The sequence below is a fragment of the Mustela nivalis genome (genome assembly GCF_964662115.1).
Source record: "Mustela nivalis genome assembly, chromosome: 6".
NCBI lineage: Eukaryota > Metazoa > Chordata > Mammalia > Carnivora > Mustelidae > Mustela > Mustela nivalis.
Window position 1 is genome coordinate 78,057,575 of NC_139025.1, and position 20,683 is coordinate 78,078,257.

Genomic DNA, 20,683 nt, shown 5'->3' on the forward strand with positions numbered 1-20,683 from the left:
ACTCTCATCTATCCCCCCCATTGAGGGTACTACAAAGGACATTAGCTCCCTAGCACCTCCAGGTCGTCTCAGGTGCACACTCAGAACTCAGCCCCTGCCAGAAAAAGCCCTCGGTCTGGGACAGTTGCTGGAGCTCCCGGTGAGGTGATGTACTAGGAGAGGGCTAAGATCTGGACCCTAATTCAGGAAACTAACTGTCAGGATCCACCTCCTTTGACTTTCCCATTGCATTTAGCAATATTAACAAAGCAATGGGAAAAGTACCCAGTCTTCCCTTCCCCTGGTCAGCAAAGGCTAAAATTTCTAATCCCTTCTCTGACTTACCTCTAAAAACAACAATTCATTCAACAAGCTGTTTATCACACAACAAAAGCAGCTCTGTTGTTTTTGTTCCTGGTTATATAAGTCACACATGCATATTTTTAAATTTTCAAAAAGCACAAAACAGCTCAAAGCACAAAAAAATACAAAGTAAATCATCTGTAATTACTCCAAGATAACCACCAACCACTATTTTTATAACCATACTATTATATCATATTTATGCAAACTTTCTGTATACCTACACACATAAAGTTTGATATAGATATGATCATACATAGTTGTTTCTTATCATGAAGACTTACTATTTTTTTGCTTATATCCCCTTTACCCCCTCCCAACTACAAAGAGCTGTTCTCCAGTATTCCATAGCAGCTGGTGACTTCCATGTGCATGTTCTACTCGTCACGATCACGAAAACAGCACAATGTTGACCTTTCTGAATGTTAGTAATCCCCGCTGTCTGCACTCAGGTTACAGCATAAATCTGAAGAAACCTGCACAACTGTACAGAACAGATCAATGACAGTTCTCACTGTACCCTCAGCACATCCTGGAGTCCCCAGATATTGTGCTCTAGATCTAACTCCCCAACACGCCTAACTCCCATGGGGCACAATGGAAAGCACAGGGGTGGAGACACACCTGGACCCCTGCACTTACTTAAAACAGGTCACTGCCTAACAATGAAAAATATCTGCGGCCCAGAAGAGGCACTTTTGTGAAGAGCAAGTTTCCCTCCCTCCCCGCATTCCCCTCTCTCATTAGTTCTCACCCACCTGACACCTTCTTCAATGCTTTCAAACATAGACAGATCTCTGCTGTCTTAAAATCCTTAATCCTAAAGCTACTACTCTTTATCTCTCCCACTCTTTGACTAACTACCAGTGGCCCACAGTCTAGGCCTTCAGTAGCCATTCTCACTATTGATTGTGGCCTCCCAAAGATTTTTCCTTACTTCCCGAACCACTTCCAAAGCCACTGGAGTTTTCTAGGTCCTTTAGCCTTAACAAGGCAATGGCTTCTGGCACTCTTCAGTACCTACTTTCTTCCAATTCTGTCTTATTGCTTCTGTAGCCTTGACTTTTCCTGGTTTCTCTCTCACCTCTCTGGTCCTTGTACCATTTCTCTCCATGACTCATTTTTCCCCTTTCATTACCTACTTCCTAACTGAAATCACCTTCCAAGGTTAACCCCTGGCCATCTGGCCTTTTCTTGCCACATTCTTTCCCTCAGCAAATTGAACTTAGTTCTTGGTTTCAACTACTGTCTGCAAACAAATATACCTGAAGACTATCCCCCAAGCCCAGAGATATAGGTGAGGAATGGGGGAGAGCCTTCAGATGTATTCCTAACCAGTAGGAGAAACTCCATGGGAAACATCACTACCTCTCACTTTCCAGTCACCTTCCATCCAACCTTCTCTAAACCTACCAAGGACAGCACTATGCTTTCCATCCCATTATTTCAGCTTGAAACTGCAGCTTACCAACTCAGTGTTTTTCCTTCACTGATGCATATTTGCATGCGACTCTCCGGGCCCTGGGCACAACAACAGTGTGCAGCTCCTGACCACAGGGAGCTCACAGACTACCAGAAGAGACAGGTGTTTCAATAACGATTACACTGTGAAGAACTTAATCTAATTATGATAAACTGCTTGAATGGAAAAATACAGGAGGTGGTAAGAGCATATAAAAGGACATTTAACAAGGAGAGTGGGAAAGCTTCACGGCGAAAGGAGAACAGACACCCAATCATGGAGAGCTTTATAACCAACCCCCTTTACTAGGTTCAGTCACAGCTTCTCTCGTATCCCTTTTTATCCCATCCTCACTTCTCTTCTACCAAGGCAAAAGTTCCTGCTGCCAGGCTAATACGTCTAATACCTTGCTAACAGCATCAGCAGCTGCCCACTGCTCCTGGGACAAAGCCTGGTTGATCCTTAGTGAAGCATTGAAGGCCCTGCCACAACCTGGCTCCACTAAACACATGGACCCTATCTCCCCATATGCACTTCCTCTGCCCTGCAGCTTGGACCCACCATGCTGGGCCTAGTCCACACTAGAGTCTTGGCAAAGTGTGCTCTACTAAATCAACAGTGCTGAACAAAATGGGCCACATTCTTAGGTCTCTGGTTTTCCCCCATTTAAATTCAAGGAAACTGCCAAAGCCTTGACATTATGCCTACTTCTCACGTTCTGTCACCAGAGAATAAGTTCCATATTGACCATTAAGTGGCAGGAGCTAAAAAAACTGGATGAGTGATGACCCCTGACTAGACAGGCTCTGTAAAGAATCACATTATAAAATTTCCTTGAAGTGCCAAAGGACCACATGAAACTCTCTCTTTCATTGCTTCAGTTGTTGCCACAAAGAGTTCAGGGTATGCAAAAGCAATGGAATAATTTCTCTTCCCTTTTTGACTTCCCATAATACTCATTATCAGCATCACACATTTTATCCCCCAATAGAATTAAGGGATACTCTCTTTCATAGACATAAAACATTTCTGGAAAAGTTTAAGCCACTGAATGTGTGTAAAGTATGAAAAATTTGTGCTCATTAAAGATTTCTGGCCACTTTGTTAATTTAAGAACATAAAAATGTGCTTCACATAAAAGTATCACTTACGTAAGTCATAATTATAAATCTCTACTGAGTTTGCTTTGAAATGTTCTTAATTTTAGTTGAAATGGCTCTGTAAGACTCTTTCAATGAATCCGCATCAGTTAGGTTTTGGAAGCTACTAGAAAGAGAGGAGGAGGGAGAAAGAAAGAGGGACAGAAAGGAGACCTGAGGATATAGATGAAACTATCAACATGAAAGTAAAACAAAGAAAAACCATCTTCTTTGGTTCGGTGCACTTCCCTGTGTTAAATAGATACAAAAGGCACTCGTTTTCATAAGAGGAGCTTGGAGACCTGGGAGCAGAGTGGGAAAATAAGTGTCACTTGTTACAGTTTTGCTGTGTAGACCTCCATTTGATCAGTGTCGTTTTCAAAACTCTCCTAATTAGTCATTTCTGCCCTGACATTTCATTTCTACTGTCTGAAAATAGAAAGTTTGTCCAGATTAGAACAATGTTCCTTACCTTTTTACATGGGAGGTTTATTTCCCAATTTAATGAGATCATTTCCAAACAACTATTATATTCATTCACATGTAAATAAAAGAATGGAACCATATTGGAAGGAAAATATGCTTAGCAGAATTCCAGCCTATGTTCTTAGGCAAAAGTGTATTGTTTTCTTAATCTTTATTTCTCTTTCCTTCTTTCTCCATGCCTAGCATGAAGCCTCATGTGGGGCTTGAGACCAAGTGTCAGATGCTTCAATGACTCAGCCATCCAGGTGCCCCACCTAGGCAAAAGTGTATGCTTAACACCAAGATCATATTAGCAGTTTTATCTTTATTTTAGTTTTATTTATTATACAGAACCTTGGATTCTAGTAGTTTGCAGCAACAGGATTTAAGAAACATTTTCCATCTTGATAAAGTCTTTCACTTTACTTTCTTCCAAATTTTAAAAGACAGGTAAGTTCAGAGTATGTTCCCACTGGGAGGAGTGAGCAGCAAAGAGCAAAGTTCAGATGCCAATTTCACTGAGCAGAGTATCTATCAGACTCCCAGGGAGCTGTCAACTCCGGTTCTTGAGGAGGCTCCGCAGTGGATTAAAATTTCTACATTACAACTGCTCCCAAAAGAGATGCCCTTTTTCCAGTCAACTCTGACCATTTCCCTATCCTGACAACTTTCACTAGAGATTCAGCACCACCACTGTATTCCTCTCTCTCCTTGCATCTCAGGAAGACAGGAGTTACAAGGTGAACCCATTTCCATCTCATACTTGCTGAGCTCACCCACAGATCTCATAGATCTCATTTTGTGATAAGACTTCAAAAACAATGTTGTGTATGCTTGAAGTCTCCTCAGGAGGGCAACACCTACTCATCAATCTCAAAGTAAAGTCAGCCCGAATAAGCCCTCAAACAAATAAGACACTAATTTCTTCTATCTCCTGAAAGAGGAAGCTTGTCCTAAAGGAAAATATAGTTCACTGAAGCCTTGATATTAAAGTCTGCTGCACTACTTCTCATGTATGCACTGATCAGATAACATCAAGAGTTTAATATTAAAACATTTCCTTTAAATAATTTTTAGAAATTATTTGAATGAGTAAATTCCAATTTTAAACATTTAAATCATGATTTTTTAAAAAAATATCAACACCAAAATTTTCCAGAAAAAAAAAACAACTTTTATTTTAGTGGTTCCTCACATCTTTACTCTTCTTAACTTCACAACTTCAGGGGATGGAAGTAGGGTGAAGTGGCCAATCAGTCACAAGGGATGACCCCACACCTTAGATATGTCCAGAGTAACTAGTCCAATATTCACTTGTACAATATTGTAAAAGTAGGCAAAATAAATATGACAGGGCAGGCAACACAGGGAGTAGTCATTCATTTATTCAACAAATGTTTATCCTGAGTCTGTTTTGGCCTAAACACTATGCCAGGCATTAGAGATATAAAGTTAGCAAGATGGACCCAGCCCTGGCTCTCAGATAAAACTGAATCAAAAGGAGGAAATGGACATTAAACAATGTGATAAATTCTGTAGCTGAAAAGTGCAAGAGCTATGAAATAGAAGAGAGACTTACCTTAGTCTGGGAGCAAGGAGGTCAAGGAAGGCTTCCTGGGGAACATTTGCCTGAGACTTCAAAGTGGGCTAGGGGAAGAGTGTTACAGGCATGTGTAAAGTCCCTGGGGTGGGAATGAGCATTATGGCTGAAGTGTAAAGGGAGTAGGGGATGCTAAGACAAGAAGAGGATGAGGTACACAGCCATCAGATCTTGCAAGGCTTTCTAAGCAATGACAAGGACTTTTTACTTTATTCCAAGGAGATAAAAAAAAGTTTTGAAAAGTGTAAACCAAGGGAATTATTGGATCAGATTTAAATTTCTAAACCACCATTCTAACTAGGAGAAAGCACAGTACAGCTCCTAAGCCAGAAACCTCTGGCTCCTAGCCTTAGTTCTCTCTACCTTTCTGGTCAGATCATATACCTTTCTGGATCCTCCACAACATTTCACTTCTGTTACCCTGATCACATACTAATCATTTCCTACTTCACATCCTCTAATTTTAACTCTCCACTCCACTCTCTCTATTTTTATGTCTTATATCCTTTTGTATATCTTCACGGTCCTAGGCATACAAGAGGTATTCAATGAATACTTCCTATGTAGGTTGAAGGTTTGACTGGCAAGGGTCTTCTAAATTGTGGAACAGAGGACTGCCAAGACTCCCTTCAGGTTTCTGTTTCCTTTGCACACACGTAAAAGTCTTTTGGGCACAGGAGGATTACATTAAGCCTGTATTTTTAGAGTGACCAGTGATGGCCCACTACAAAAATGGTACATCCAAGAGGACCAGCTGTTGAGGCTACCATCACATTTGTCAAGGTAACAAGATCAGTTATGGTCACTTCCCATCAATCACCTCCAACTATCTTTCTCCACCCTTACCTAACCCATGGCCTATGCTTCACAGATATAAACTATCCTCTTCTCCCCAGGGCCACCCTAGAAGACTCAACTGTGAAGTTCATTTAGCTTCAATGAACCTTACCTCAAGGTTGCAGGGCACATCTAGTAGGTTTATTTATCTCCTGAGTTTGGAATCAAATTGTTCTCTACTCAGAGACCTTCATTTAGAATAGTACTCCAGTCAGAATGATGCTTGTAACTTGAGGGAACAAGACAGAGTAGCAGAGAGAATAAAAAAAAAAGGACAAGAGAAAGCCTACTCCAAGTTTCACTAGTTTGCCAAGTTCATACCTTTGCAGCCAGCCGACACTCCATCACCCTGATATTGAAATGAGAAGTTGCTGCCTTATTCATTTCCACACAACTGTTGGCAATCACAAATACTGCTCCACTTGGGAGTTTCACATCAGTTGCCCTCAGAGGACTAAATTCTATCAACTTGGCCTATTGGAACAAAAAAGACAGGTGAGATATAATGTATTAGAATTCAGAAAATGTTTAATCATTTATTTATTTATTTACTGTAGCAAATTTTTTTCATAAAAATGCATTCATTCAATTCAAATATTATTTATTGACTTCCAGGCACTGTACTAGGCACTGGAGATATAACAGTGAGGAAGAAAGACACTGTCCTTGTCCTCGTAGAGCTTACTATCCAGCAGGAAAGACAATCAAATGGACAAATACATTCCTAGGTTGTGTCTCAATGGTCGAAAAGCCCATGCTGCTTTATAAACACATGGTTGAAGCACCTGATCACCTAGTGTAGGCTCCTTTGAAAAAGGGAAAATCTACACTGAGTCTTAAAGGCTGAGCAAGAGTAGAGCAGACAGAGGATTTCTTGACCCAAACAGGATATCCAAAAGAGGGAAAAGCAAACACAAGTTTGGAGGCAAAGAAACATGAGGTGTTAATAAAGCCTTGGGTATTGAAACTTGCCTGGAGCTCAGAGTTTGAGGGTTGAGAGTTGGTGAGAGGGTAGAATGCAGAGGTAAAGCAGGAGCCAGACTGTGACGTGCTTTGCAAGCTCAAAGAATTTGGACTTTGTTCAGACTCTATAGCTAACTTACATTAACATCAGCACTCTTGCCACCATGTCTGCTTGTCAGGTCTCATCCAAAACACCCAGAGTATTTTCTTAACATTAAACCACATTTCCTCATGGTTCATGTCTTTGGCTTAGAGGAATCAAAAATAAATATTCTTAATAAGAAGATATCCAGGTATTCTTAGAAAATAGCCAAGCTTGTAGGAATCTGATGAAAATCTAGGAAAAGACTTTAAAGAAATGTCTGCTTCTATTTTGGAAATGGGCAGTTTATGGGCAACAACCAAAACCTCTACCCTGCCTAAGGGAGTTGATAGCCAAGGGGAAGTGGTATCCAGCTAAAGAATTCATCCCTGGCTTCCTGTCAACATTCTTTTCCCCACCACTGAAGCCCCAAAAATGTTGACAGAGAAAAAGGACACCAAAGAGTAAATTATAAAAAGAGGGGTTGTGAATATATGTGGTAAGAGAAGTTAACATTTGGGTTTAAAGCCAATAAAAGATTATGAAAATGCCATGAAATGAGTGATTCGGGACAAGAGTGGGAAAGGTGGTCCCAAAAACTAGGGAGTTGAGAAATCTCATCTTAACAATGAAGAGAAAAAGAAGGGGGCAATAACTAGGCACAAGAGAAAAACAGATCTGAGGTATGATTCTGGAAGCCTGAGGAAGAGGTGATCAATGTGAAACAGATTACATGAACTGGTAGCAGCCCTGAATTACAAAGTAGATGTAAATACCGTATACAATAGAACCTAATAGAATTGACTGCCCAGAACCTCTTCATATGAACTTTCCCTAGTTGATATTTCCAAATAGCTCAGTATCACATACAGTTCCTTCTTCTGCAAGAAATGATATGGACTGGTCCATCCCTCCTCCTTCAGTGCCAATATAACGCTCACTCTTGGCACAGATTTCTGCAAGTTCCACCTGAAAAAGTGAAAATTGATTTGCACTATGAGTACAGTCATAATTTATTTCTCATTCATTTCTTACTCCAGGCATGACAGTTTTGAATTCCAGTGCTAACTCTAATCATTTGACAAAAGCTGCCTGAGGCACTGTGTTAACAAGGATTCTAAGACTACCACTGAGCTCCATAAGAAAACATACCATGATGAATTAATGTTTCCAGTGGAATGTAATGAGATACTGGCTATGCATGCCATGTACTTGCTCTCCATAAAAGACTCCATACGGCAAGCAGTTTCTTCCATCTTTTTATTTGCTCCATCCCTCTCTAGACTAGTATCACCAAAAATCTTATATGGGTACTCACTCATCCCTCCCTTCATTTGTCTTTCTTTGTTTCCTCACAGTGGACTTTTCTAGTAACTGTACAGCCAAAGTGGGGTCATGCAACTTTATCCTCCAGTCCCAAAGTAATGCCATCTGTATGGCATTTCCATTAAAGATAAAAATCATCATGAAAGTCTTGTCATTTCACATCCCTTTCATCAAGAAAGATCATGCACTAGCATCATCTCCCTAGACACATCTTCCTCCAACCATGATGAAGAGGCCCAACACACAAACACAGTTCTAATCCAAACTGAGTATGTCAAAATATGTGTTTAAGAATCTTCAATGGCACTATCATATGATCTCCCTGATATGAGGAAGTGGTGATGCAACATGGAGGCTTAAGTGGGTAGGAGAAGAATAAATGAAACAAGATGGGATTGGGAGGGAGACAAACCATAAGTGACTCTTAATCTCACAAAACAAACTGAGGGTTGCTGGGGGGAGGGGGTTTGGGAGAAGGGGGTGGGATTATGGACATTGGGGAGGGTATGTGCTTTGGTGAGTGCTGTGAAGTGTGTAAACCTGGTGATTCACAGACCTGTACCCCTGGGGATAAAAATATATGTTTATAAAAAATAAAAAGTTAAAAAAAAAAAAAAAAAAAAAAAAAGAATCTTCAATGGCTTCCTACTAATTAATGAAATAAGCTTAAGCTCCTCAATCTGGCATTTCAAAGCCTTCTAAAATGTGCAACCAATTTGCATGTGAAATCATATTATCTACCACTCTTTTCCAATTAGATTTGTCTCCTTGACCATCTCACACATTTGTGCAACCTGGTATTACTCCCTATCTTCTCTCATAAAAATCCTATAGCCAGTCAATACCTGGCTTACCAACTACCTACTATGGACAAGTCACTGGGCTGACCACTCAAATCTTCTTCCCTCATAAAGTATTCCTCAAATATTGTTCTTACTAAGGCATCCTCTTTCTCTGAACTTCTACAACAATTACAGTTAGGATCATCCATTTACTCACTCTACTATTCATCCATCCATCCATTCATTTCTTTTTCTTTCTCCTAAGACTTGATTCAGGCCCTTATTATTTCTTACCTATTTTTACTGGAAGATCCTTCTGGAGTGATCATTCTGAAGCTGATAATCATCTCTGGCCTGCTTGGTTGCCAACACCCTGATGCTCTTATTTCTCAACATGCCTTTAAGTCCATAATGACACAGTGTTTTTAATGACATCCCTCTCTCACCTCTCCAGTCTGCTCTCCTACCACTAACCCTGGAAACCCTAAGTTTGGACCAGGAATACCAAACAAATATTTTTCTTTATCATCCTTAAGCTCTTTCATCTCTCAGTCCCTTTCAAAGTGCGTTTTTCAGTCCTCCTTACTCAATAATCCCCTCTCCAGCATCCCCCACTAGTCACCAGGACCAACTCAACCACTGTCCCTCCCTGGAACCCACACTACCACCTATATGCACACACACCACATAACACCTCCTCTGCATTCCTGTATACTAATTATTCTATTCTCATTTATCAAACCATGCTTTAAGTATAGGTTTACTTGTCTTTTTATCCACCAGTCTATGAGAGCCCACTTAACTATTGTGACTAAATCCCGGTGTTTATTACCATTCTTTAACTGTGTCAGCTTTTGATCACATCTGTTTTCCCTGGAAAATTGTCAGTCTTATTAGAGACAGACAAACTCTGGTGTTTCTTTTGTGTTCCCAACCTCACACAATGCTGAGTAAATAATAAATACCTGCTGCTTTCACTTTCTGAGAATAGCTGCCCCAATACCATGAGAGAGTTCTGTGTCACATTCCTTGTTGGTCATGTGGATTCACTACCTTCACTTGTGACATGAGGTAAACTTGGGACTTTGATGTGATGGGCATTGCAAATGGCCTTGCTAAACACACAGCCAAACAACCTGCCCATTACAGGCACATTAAAAATATACCAAAAACTAACTATGTACTGGGTGGTGATTAACATAATATAATAAAAAATGAATTTAAAAAATAAAGTAGCAAATAAAAGGTCAAAACACCTAGATTTTAAAATGTAAAGAAATAATACATGCAGGTGAGGAAATCCACAGAGTATTCGGTTAAGACCTGAGTCTCTCTGTCACCCTCAGCCAGTGTGAAGTCACCTCCCTAGCAACATCAACAGCAGCCACATTTACATCCTAAGTATCTGGCATAATCTCTTCTGCCAGCAGTATCTCCTCAAGTTATCCTCCTCACACAGATGAGGAAAATGGGACTTGGAGACATATAACAGAAAGTGGAAAAGCCATTTGAACCTCTTCCGCCTGACTCCATAGCCTTTGCTCTTTTCACACTGGACTTCGATTACTCCTCTCCTGGCCCCAATCCTGGAGATAATATAACCTATTTTCTCATTACCTCCAAGTATCCTCCCCTTTTTTTTTTAATGTTTTTATTTATTTGACAGAGGAGATCACAAGTAGGCAGAGAGGCAGGCACAGAGAGAGAGAGGAGGAAGCAGGCTCCCCGCTGAGCAGAAAGCCCAATGCGGAGATCGATCCCAGGACCCCGGGACCATGACCTGAGCCAAAGGCAGAGGCTTTAACCCACTGAACCACCCAGGTGCCCCAAGTATCCTCCCTTTTAAGAGGAAAGAAACTAAAGCACTGAGAAATATATGCTTATTATTTTTTAAAATGTCTTGCATGTGGCAATAATAGGATACTTTTACTTTAAACGCAATGTTAATTTTTCCAGACTATCTATCTGGATAGAATTCAGAGGGACCCCGGAAGCCCCAGAAGCTCAGTGTCAAGGAGAGCCCACCTGCAGGGATGCGGACATCCCTACACTTTGCTGAATTCTGACAGATGGAGCCCATGGCTGGACAGACAATACCCAAGAGTTCTAAATATGAGGAAACAAAAGAAAATGAAGATAAGGAAGCCAAAAAGGATGATTCATCTTACAGTCCCCAGAAAGCACATATGGAAATCAGTAGTAAATATGGAGGGGAAAAAAAACAGTATCAGACACCTCTAAACCTTGGTGAAAGTCCCAAAGCTCCTGCCAACTGGCTATTGTAGATTTTTTAATTTTTCCAAGTTTCCATTTCTTCATATACTATTAATAATAATAATAGTTAAGATTTATTGAGCACTTACTACATGCCAGGCACTGTTCTAATTACTTTGTATGAATTTATTATTTACATCTTATAACGACACTATAAAATAGGTAGTATATACTCATTTTACAGATGAGGAACTGAGCAGGTTTATTAGCTGAGACTAAGCTAGTAATTACAAAAGGTGAAATTCAAACAAATTGTCTAACTCCAGAGCCTATACTCTTAATCACCATGTTATATAACCTCCTATCCATAATACGGAGAAAAATAACCCCCTGCCTAGCTATGGGATTATTGTGATAATCCAATGAATTAAATAAAAATATCTCATAAGCTCTAAAGAACTATACAATTGTTTATTTTATTATTTGTACATAATAAATAAAGAATCATTTGATTTACGCAAGAAGCTAAGTCCCAAGCCAAAAGTAAAAACAGGTATAATTATTCTGGAAAACACAACCATTTTTTAAAGTGTTTAGGAAAAGACAGAATATAAAAGACCAGATGTCCCCAGGAGAACTAACTTAACAATAGGCAGTAACAGAACCTGAGACAAACAGGAATGTGCGTGCTCCAAGTGAAGCAGTTTAATATAACTAGGGTTGGAGGGGGGCGGTCCCTGCTTGCCAAACAAAACATACTTGTAGTAGAAACTTCAACTGCAGGCCTGCAAGTAGCTTTTCCAGTGGCCCTAGCCCTTTACCCCCATACCAAAAGCAAAAATGTCAAATCCAAAATTGTTATGACATGTGAAGAAACTAGAAACAAAAGCTTTTTTTAAATCTCAAATCCTGATGAAGAAAAAAAAAAAAATTGCATTCTTTTGTAGGGCTAGAGCCTTAGCCAGAGATGTCATGAGCCTAACTTGGAAACCCATTAACAGAGGGACCTTAACAGCAGGGGGTGTAAATGGGAGCAGAGAATGCCTGTCATTCTGGGTAATGTGAGGGATACATGTGAGCCAGCCATGCCTATTCTGTCTTTGGAGGCCCTGAAAATAGATCTATAAAAAAGGCCTCCAAGAGTTATAATCCTTGCAAAAACTGAATCAATACTCCATTCGGATTTGAAGTATGTAAAACAGCAACAGCTTTTAGGAGAATAAGATGATCTTCAAAAACACATTAACAAACTGTATGCAAAGAAACCTATCAGAACTTCAAAGAAAGATCAAATAGGGGGCGCCTGGGTGGCTCAGTGGGTTAAGCCGCTGCCTTCAGCTCAGGTCATGATCTCAGGGTCCTGGGATCGAGTCCCGCATCAGGCTCTCTGCTCAGCAGGGAGCCTGCTTCCCTCTCTCTCTCTGCCTGCCTCTCCATCTACTTGTGATTTCTCTGTCAAATAAATACATAAAAAATCTTAAAAAAAAAAAAAAAAAGAAAGATCAAATGGAATTTAAGGACCCAATTCAATTTAACAAAGGATAAAGTCATTTCTTTCCTGGAGGTTTAAAGGATTCTGAGGCTCCCCCACTTCTCCTATCTCCCCACATCACAGATACACACACACAGATACACAAAAGCCCTGAGATCCCTCAGGCAAGAATAGTGAAGCTTTGAGTGAAAAGAGACTCATGCCTCTCCCCACCAATGTATTTTCTTCTGCCCTTACACCTGAGTACTTCCAGAACCCCAGGTGCCTCCAAACTAGTCACCTGCAGCATTTAGCTCTATCCCTTCCTGCAAAATACTAATGTCTAAGAATCATTAGGGATGACAATTGGATCGCATGAGGAACTTTTCCAAAATGTATACATAATAAACTCATTTATATTTTGAGCTCCTGCTCTCTGGACAGTTAAGAGAAATCTGGCATTATTCATAGGCCTTCTTTTAAAGCTACTAAAGATAGTTAAGCTAATTTAGCCCTTTGTGTGTTCTTCTCTTGAAGCAGCCTGGGAAAGAATCAAAAGTCACATGGGTTCCCAAATTATACACTTACCCACCTCCTGGCCAGTGGGGCACTGGTAAGAGGAGAAACAACAGGGTTAGATTTAACAGTCACTGAGAAAGAGGGTGCCTGGATGGCTCAGCTAAGCATCATACTCCTGATTTTGGTTTGGATCATGATCTCAGGGTCCTGGGATAGAGCCTGGCTTTGGGCTCCCTACTCAGCAGGGAGTATGCTTGTATCCCCCTCCCTTTACCCCTCTCCACCATTCTCTCTCTCCTTCTAGAATAAATAAGTAAATCTTTTTTATCTGTATTTATTTATTTAAGTAAATCTTTTTTTTTTTTAAGTGACTGAGAAGGGCTAAAGATTCATGAATACCTTGACCAGCAAAATCTCGGTATTTATAAAAACAAAACAAAAAGACTCAAGGTATTAATACAGTAGGTTCTAACTTTGTTTAGCAGTTTTATTAATGAGACTGTTAAAAGTAGAATAGTTACATGGTCAGGAAGTGTTAATTTCTGCGTGGGTTAGCCATGACTTTGAGGTGCCTTGCATTCACAACACAAGTGTTCCATCAAGACAGCAGCACCCAGCTATCCCCGGCCACCCCAAGTGCCAGTCAGGAGAATGGAAGAAGATGAGCAGTCTCATTCATTCACTTAACAATCCTTTTTTTTTTTTTTTTTTTAAAGATTTTATTTATTTATTTGACAGAGAGAAATCACAAGTAGATGGAGAGGCAGGCAGAGAGAGAGAGGGAAGCAGGCTCCCTGCTGAGCAGAGAGCCCGATGTGGGGCTCGATCCCAGGACCCTGGGATCACGACCCGAGCCAAAGGCAGCGGCTTAACCCACTGAGCCACCCAGGTGCCCCCACTTAACAATCCTTTAAACAGTGCCCCACATATAAGTGGGGAGGCCAGTGTCTTCCCTCAAGGAGTTCTGAATACTGATATTGTCTCCAGGTGAACAAGTCTCTCAAAAGAAAGTGTAAAACTAGTGAGCTAATCAGCTTCTATTTACCCTTCTCAGTCCTCTGTCCACCCGTCTTCATCCTGCTATCTGCCGCAGGAGGCTGCCCAGCATGAACTGTGTGCACTCTGCCTTCCTGTTGGATTGTTCCAACAGAGAGCTTTGGCTGGAAATGAGAAATTAAAAGTGTGGGGGAAGAATTGTGAGATCAGGTTCCTCCCAGCCAAGGTCACTTTTAGGCCCAGGGGCAATAACTCAGCTATAAGCAGTCCTGGGTTTCCATACACCCACCTTTGTAAGTTATCCTTTATTATTGAGTGTGCTGTTTTTCTATTATGACCCTGACTGATATATCTAGATAAGGTGAAAATATTAATGGCTCCTCTGACTTTTCTTTGCATCAAATATTTTCCCTATTTTTCTCCCCCTGCAATATTCCTCCATCTTAACTTTCAAAATACCTGGGTTCTTACCTGGGACTATTTTCTTTTCTTTCTTTTTTTTTTTTAATGAGAGATCACAAGTAGGCAGAGAGGCAGAGAAAGAGAGAGGAGGAAGCAGGCTCCCTGCTGAGCAGAGAGCCCCATGCGGGGCTTGATCCCAGGACCCCGAGATAATGACCGGAGCCGAAGGCAGGGGCTTAACCCACTGAGCCACCCAGGCACCCCCACCTGGGACTATTTTCAAATTATTCCCCAAACTGGCAAGCCTATTAGGTAGAGCACCGTCAGGCAGGAGAAACTCTTCAAGAAATAGGACCAAGGAAAGTCTAAAAGACTGATGTAGACTTGCTTTGCTTTGTAACATGGCTAATGACCAAGCTCTAACTTATAGACAATTTGGAGTGTTCTAAAACAAAGGGTTTGCTTTAATTTAAAAAAAAAAATTTTTTTTAAAGAAGGAGGAGGAGGAAGCTATTATTTCTTCTTCATATCTCTAGTTCAAAGGGATATAACCCAAAGAGATTAGTCACCTTTGCATTTTTTACTTCAAGAAAAGTTGCCTGAGGATGATGAGGGCCAATTCTCAAAATGCATACAGCCGATGCATCTGACCCTGATGATGGTCCAGGCTAAAAAAAAGTTCCAGGAAGTAATGCAGGAAAGAAAAAAAGAAAAAATATTTAAAAGACCCAATGTGGGGCACCTGGGTGCCTCTGTCAGTTAAGCATCTGCCTTTAGCTCAGGTCATAATCTCAGGGTCCTGGGATTGAGCCCTCGTCAGGTTCCCTGCTCAGGAGGGAGCCTGCTTCTCCCTCTCTTCACTGTTCAAGCTCTCTTGATCTCTCCCAAATAAATAAATAAAATCTTAAAAAAAAAAAATCCAAATGCTACAGAGAAACAACAGTGAGGAGGGTTCTCAAAAGTAAATCTAAAAAACCTGATAAAATCTAAAACCAATCAAAGAATATGCCACAAGCACTCACAAATGTGTATGAAATAAAAAAAGAACAAAGATAGACTGTTCCATCCGTGTATATTGGAGAGAACATAATCTAATGAACCTAGAGAAGGCTAGTAGTTGGAACACATAGCTCTAAAAATATCAAAGGTGCTTAGTGAGGGCAGAAGCACAGTCTTCAAGTCAACTCCCTCCAAACTCTAAAGAGAAAAACAAAGAAAACTTCCCCAAACTAACTCACTTGCAATCTACATCACAGAGGGACCCAGAGTCAGGAGGCTGTCAACAGACAGGAGTTGTTATGGAAAACAGTTTGGGATCCCAGGTTCAATGGGAATTCTGACAAAATGCCTAAGATAGGTTTCTCCTAGACCTCCACCATGCTGCCTATGCTGCATAAGGGAAAACACCCTAAGGGGTGTGATAACATATAGCCCTTGCTATTTCTCTAAATGATGATCCTAGAAGTATATGTGTGTGGTAAGACTATTAAACTTTTTTTTTAATGATTTTATTTATTTCTTTGACAGAGAGAGAGATCACAAATAGGCAGAGACAGACAGAGAGAGAGATGAGGAGAAGCAGGCTCCCTCTTGAGCAGAGCCCAATGCGGGGCTGGATCCCAGGCCCCTGCGATCATGACCTGAGCCAAAGGCAGAGGCTTAACCCACTGAGCCACCCAGGCGCCCCTGGTAAGACTCTTAAAAGACTGGGACACCTGGGTGGCTCAGTTGGTAAAGCAGCTGCCTTCGGCTCAGGTCATGATCCTGGCGTACTGGGATCGAGTCCCACATCGGGCTCTTTGCTCAGCAGGGAGCCTGCTTCTCCCTCTGCCTCTGCCTGCCTGTGCTCGCTCTCTTCCCCTCTCTCTCTCTGATAAATAAATAAAAATTAAAAAAAAAAAAAAAAGACTCTTAAAAGACTAACAGGAATCTAAAAGGTGATAATGAGATCCAAAGGGAGGAAATACAGATCTGTGCTACTGTGAGGGCCTCAGACACAGCACTGGTGTCACCTGGGGACTGATGAGAAGTGCAGACTCAGGCCCCAGCCCAGACCTGCTGAATCAGAATCTGTAGCTTAACAAGATCCCTCCCACCCCACATTAAATTTGAAAGCATTTCTCTCAACTATTTCCTACACTGAGGCTTTCTAAATAAATAAATAAATAGATAAATGCAGTATTTTACACGTGCCATATGATTTAGTCTCCAAAACATCCCTGAAATGTCAGAATTATAATTGCTGTTTTATAGAGAAAAGAAATTGAGACTCAAAGAGGTCAACAAGCTAACCTAAGATTCAGAGCCAGATAGATAGGTCTGTTTCAAAGTCCATGAGGCTACCTTGTTCCCCTGTCTCAGGCAACAGAGCCTGTGCTTGGTTACTGCGTCCTGGTAAGCAGATGGGGCAAAATTTATAGATACCTGAACTGAAGATCCCTTCTGTTAGAAGGAACATTGAAGCTGGCCATGAGCCCTAGGATGCAGACACTTCTGAGTCATCATAATTTCATTCCATTTTATCCCCAGAGAGAAAAAAATATCCATATCACTGGATGGTCTGGGGCTGGGGGTGGGGTAGGTGGGGGAGGGACATGCTTCCCATTATCCATCTTCAAAGACAATCCCAAGCACTTCCTTCCCTAACAGCCTCAACCCAGGGTGATCTCAATATAAGGCTGTTATCTTGGTATGATTTCTGCAGCCTAATAATAATAGCAGCTAACACACTGAGACAAGTACTGCTTCAAGCACTTTTCATATATTATCAAATTTCAAATTAATGAAGGAGGTTTTGATTACTAAATCCAATTTATAATGAAGAAACTGAAGCATAGAAAGGCTAAGTAAATTGCCCAAGATTATTCAGACACTAAGTGACAGAATCAGGATTTGAACTCAAGAGTTTTAGCTCTATGCTTTTGACCACAATACTATTCTTTATCCCCAAGGGGAGTAGAATTTCAGAGGTGGACCAGAACCCAAAATTCAGGATCCCCAGAAAGCTTCCCTGAGTACTTTTATCATTCACTAGCACAATTAATTCAATCCCTTTCATTGTTTAAATTCTGAAAAAAGAAAACAAACACATACCAAGTAACTGTTACTTGGTAGGGAGGTGGGGGGCGGGTAATGCAGGGGGCGGGCACAGCCAATACAGAAAAAAAACAATTGTGGCAAGACAGAAGAAACCAGAAGTCCAGCCAGACTGATGGAATCAGACAAGAATATGACCCAAGTCATTGCTACTAAATACCAAAAGGGCCTCCAATGCCTGTGGTAAGGCTGGTGTCGCTCACTTGGCTGACAGACCATTTATTTTGGCTCTGACCTTTGAAAGACATTAAATAATGATGATAATAATGGATGGGCAGTAGGCCTGCAATCTCTGTGGTTTGGCAAATGTTTCCTGGAACTGCACGTCCCTTCCCGTGGTCAAAGGGACGCTCCCATTCCTCTGGGGAGGGTTTTTCATACAGAGTTTTTTGAGCAGCAGAGGCCTGCCCCACCCTCCAGGTCCTAACTACAGTAACTCTGCAGACCAATCTGGACTCTCTGGGAGGAGGTAGAGAAGAAGCCGGGGCATTAAGTATGGTTTACATGCCCCTCCCAACATAATCATAATTGTTAAAATTAATATGTGTTAGTTTTCCTACTATCTATATAGCTTCCCAGCTATATAGAAATGGACCCAAACCAAAGATGAAAATATAAGTGCCATGGATCATCATCAAAATCAACCAAATCCATAATTTGGATTGGATTTATCTGCCTTGGAGAAAGGGTTTTATGTGTACAATATTCAATTCACAGACTGTGACATGAAGTGGTAAGAATATTTAGGGTCAGGAAATGGTGGAGAGTGTTAAATTGATTTTACTGAAATTGTGCTCAAATGTTATGCCAAGAGCATCTACTAAAGGTCAGTATAAGAAATAGTCATGTGAACATCATGTTGCATTTTTCAGACATATGGCAAGGTCATTCTCATTATGTTCTGCGAGCTATAAAGAATCCATGTAAGAAACACATTTTAGAATTTAGTACCCCTGGGAAAACATAGCCTCTTCTGAAGAACTGAAATGTTGTCTTTATTCTGGTCACAAGACCTACAAAACTTACTATGTTTCCTTGTTAATTTGGCTTCCGGGAATCTCAGTAAACTATTAAATAAAACCCAATTGCATTAAGTAACAGTTTTTACAATTACACTAAGTAATTAGCAGTCACTAAAAGGTGTGTTTTCATTTTTTTCCGGTGCCCTAGCTTTCTGTATCTAATTTATTAACCTTATTGAATATATATTCTTGGTCATATAATTCTTAAGATTTTCTTCAAAATAAATAGGCATTTGGAACAAAGAAAAAAGCTGAGACATAACATGTACCTGGTGGAATAGTCATGTGAAGAGGGGCAATGAAAAGCAATATTATATACTAAGAAGGTAAAGTAAAAATAGCAATAAGGTCCAGTAACCATATTCCAGAAGGAATAGTTGAAAAATAGTGGCTATATGACCTAAAGAAAGAGTAAGAGGAACCAGAAGAACTTCCTTCAAACTTTGAAAGACTCTAATAGCAAAAAGAGAAACAGACCCATAAATACAGAGAACAAACTGGTGGTTGGCAGAAGGGAGGGGGTGGGAGGAAGGGAAAAGTGGGTGAAGGAGAGTGGGAGATACAGGCTTCCAGTTATGAAATAATAAGTCATAGGAATAAAAGGTACAGCACAGGGAATATAGTCAGTGGTATTGTAACAGTGTTGTATAGTGACAAATGGTAGCTTCACTTGTCATGAGCACAGCATAACACAGAGTTGTTGACTACTATGTTGTACACCTGAAACTAATGTGATATTGTGTGTCCCCTATTCATCAATAAAAAAAGAAAAACAAAGATACTTGTCTTCTGCCAGTCCATTAAACAAGAATGAAAAAAGAAAAAGAAGGAGAAAACTGGGGATTCAGATAGAAAGGATAAGCTGTGTTTAAATACAAGAAAAATCTTCCAAAGACTAAAGTGGTCCCAGAATGAAAATGGCTAATTCATGAAGCAATTAGATCACCGGGGATATTCAAGAAGAGGTTAGAAAATTGTCTCCTATGAATGCTGAAGGGCAGAATTTTGCTCCGGTTGGCAGGTGACTAGAATAACTAGGCACATAGGAGAGGGTCCCTGAGAGTTGGGGTTCAGACATAGAAACACAACTTCAGCTGTTGGGGAAACTACTTATTTCCTCACCTTGCCAAAGACTGTAAATATTATAACTATTTTGTTTGACAAAAGACCAATATAAAAACAGAAACAGTATTGGAAATGATATTGCCTAAACACTCTGCTGAATGTAAACACTCTGCAGTGACTCAAGGAACTCCTGCTTGCTTCACAGAATCTTTCCAAGGGAGGAGATTTCCTGCCCTTTGTAGGGCAGGAGACAGAAGAGAGAACTTCATAAAACAGTAGGATATTTCCATTTTACCTTATATCCCAAAATATGGATTCTCATGCACATACCTAGTCCATTGTTCATCATCTCTCTGAGGCTCTTTCAGGCACATGCTGGCTTGGGGCCACCAGAACAGCTTACCTTCACCCATCATGTGATCGACCAGGCCCCCTCTCTGCACTGCACATCATAGTCTATGTAAGGGCAGCTAGGAACAGGTTGATGTAATCTCTTATACAGCAATCTCTTATACAGCATATAGAGCTCTATACCATGCACTGTAGGAAAACTAAAAGAAGTGCCAAAATCCATCCAAGATCTGCTTTCATGAATGGACAGTGTTATCGCAAATCATCAGCCCAAGAATAGACTAATCCAAAAGGCAGAAAAACTGGCTGAAAAAAACTGGTCCTTTAGAAACTAAATGTCTGACTGCAATCTCTTTCTCTGATTTTCACTCCTTGTTGGGTACCCATATGTAGTCATTCCTGACACTCCCCTAAATTATACATGTTATAAATACTGTGTTCAGCAAAAGACCAATATAAAAACAGAAACAGTATTGGAAATGATATTGCCTAAACACTCTCCTAAATGTAAATACAGAAATGCCAGATAATGGTTTAGCAAAACCTTGA

The 20,683-nt window shown here is 40.5% G+C and overlaps 2 protein-coding genes across 9 annotated transcripts in view; one reads left to right on the forward strand and one right to left on the reverse strand.

The window, feature by feature from the left end:
• Positions 1 to 20,683, forward strand: part of GABPB1 (GA binding protein transcription factor subunit beta 1) — a 975,210-nt gene that overhangs the window by 847,865 nt on the left and 106,662 nt on the right. The gene's annotated exons all lie outside the window — the stretch shown is intronic.
• The window catches only part of GALK2 (galactokinase 2), a 76,083-nt gene continuing 56,876 nt past the window's right edge, over positions 1,477 to 20,683 (reverse strand). For all 6 annotated transcript variants that reach the window (XM_082734824.1, XM_082734828.1, XM_082734827.1 and 3 more), the window contains 2 exons: positions 7,761 to 7,859; positions 1,477 to 6,319 (listed from right to left, as the gene is read on the reverse strand). In XM_082734824.1, coding sequence (XP_082590950.1) covers positions 6,161 to 6,319; positions 7,761 to 7,859 — 258 coding nt within the window. In that variant the 3' untranslated portion in view covers positions 1,477 to 6,160. The remainder of the gene's footprint in view (positions 6,320 to 7,760; positions 7,860 to 20,683) is intronic.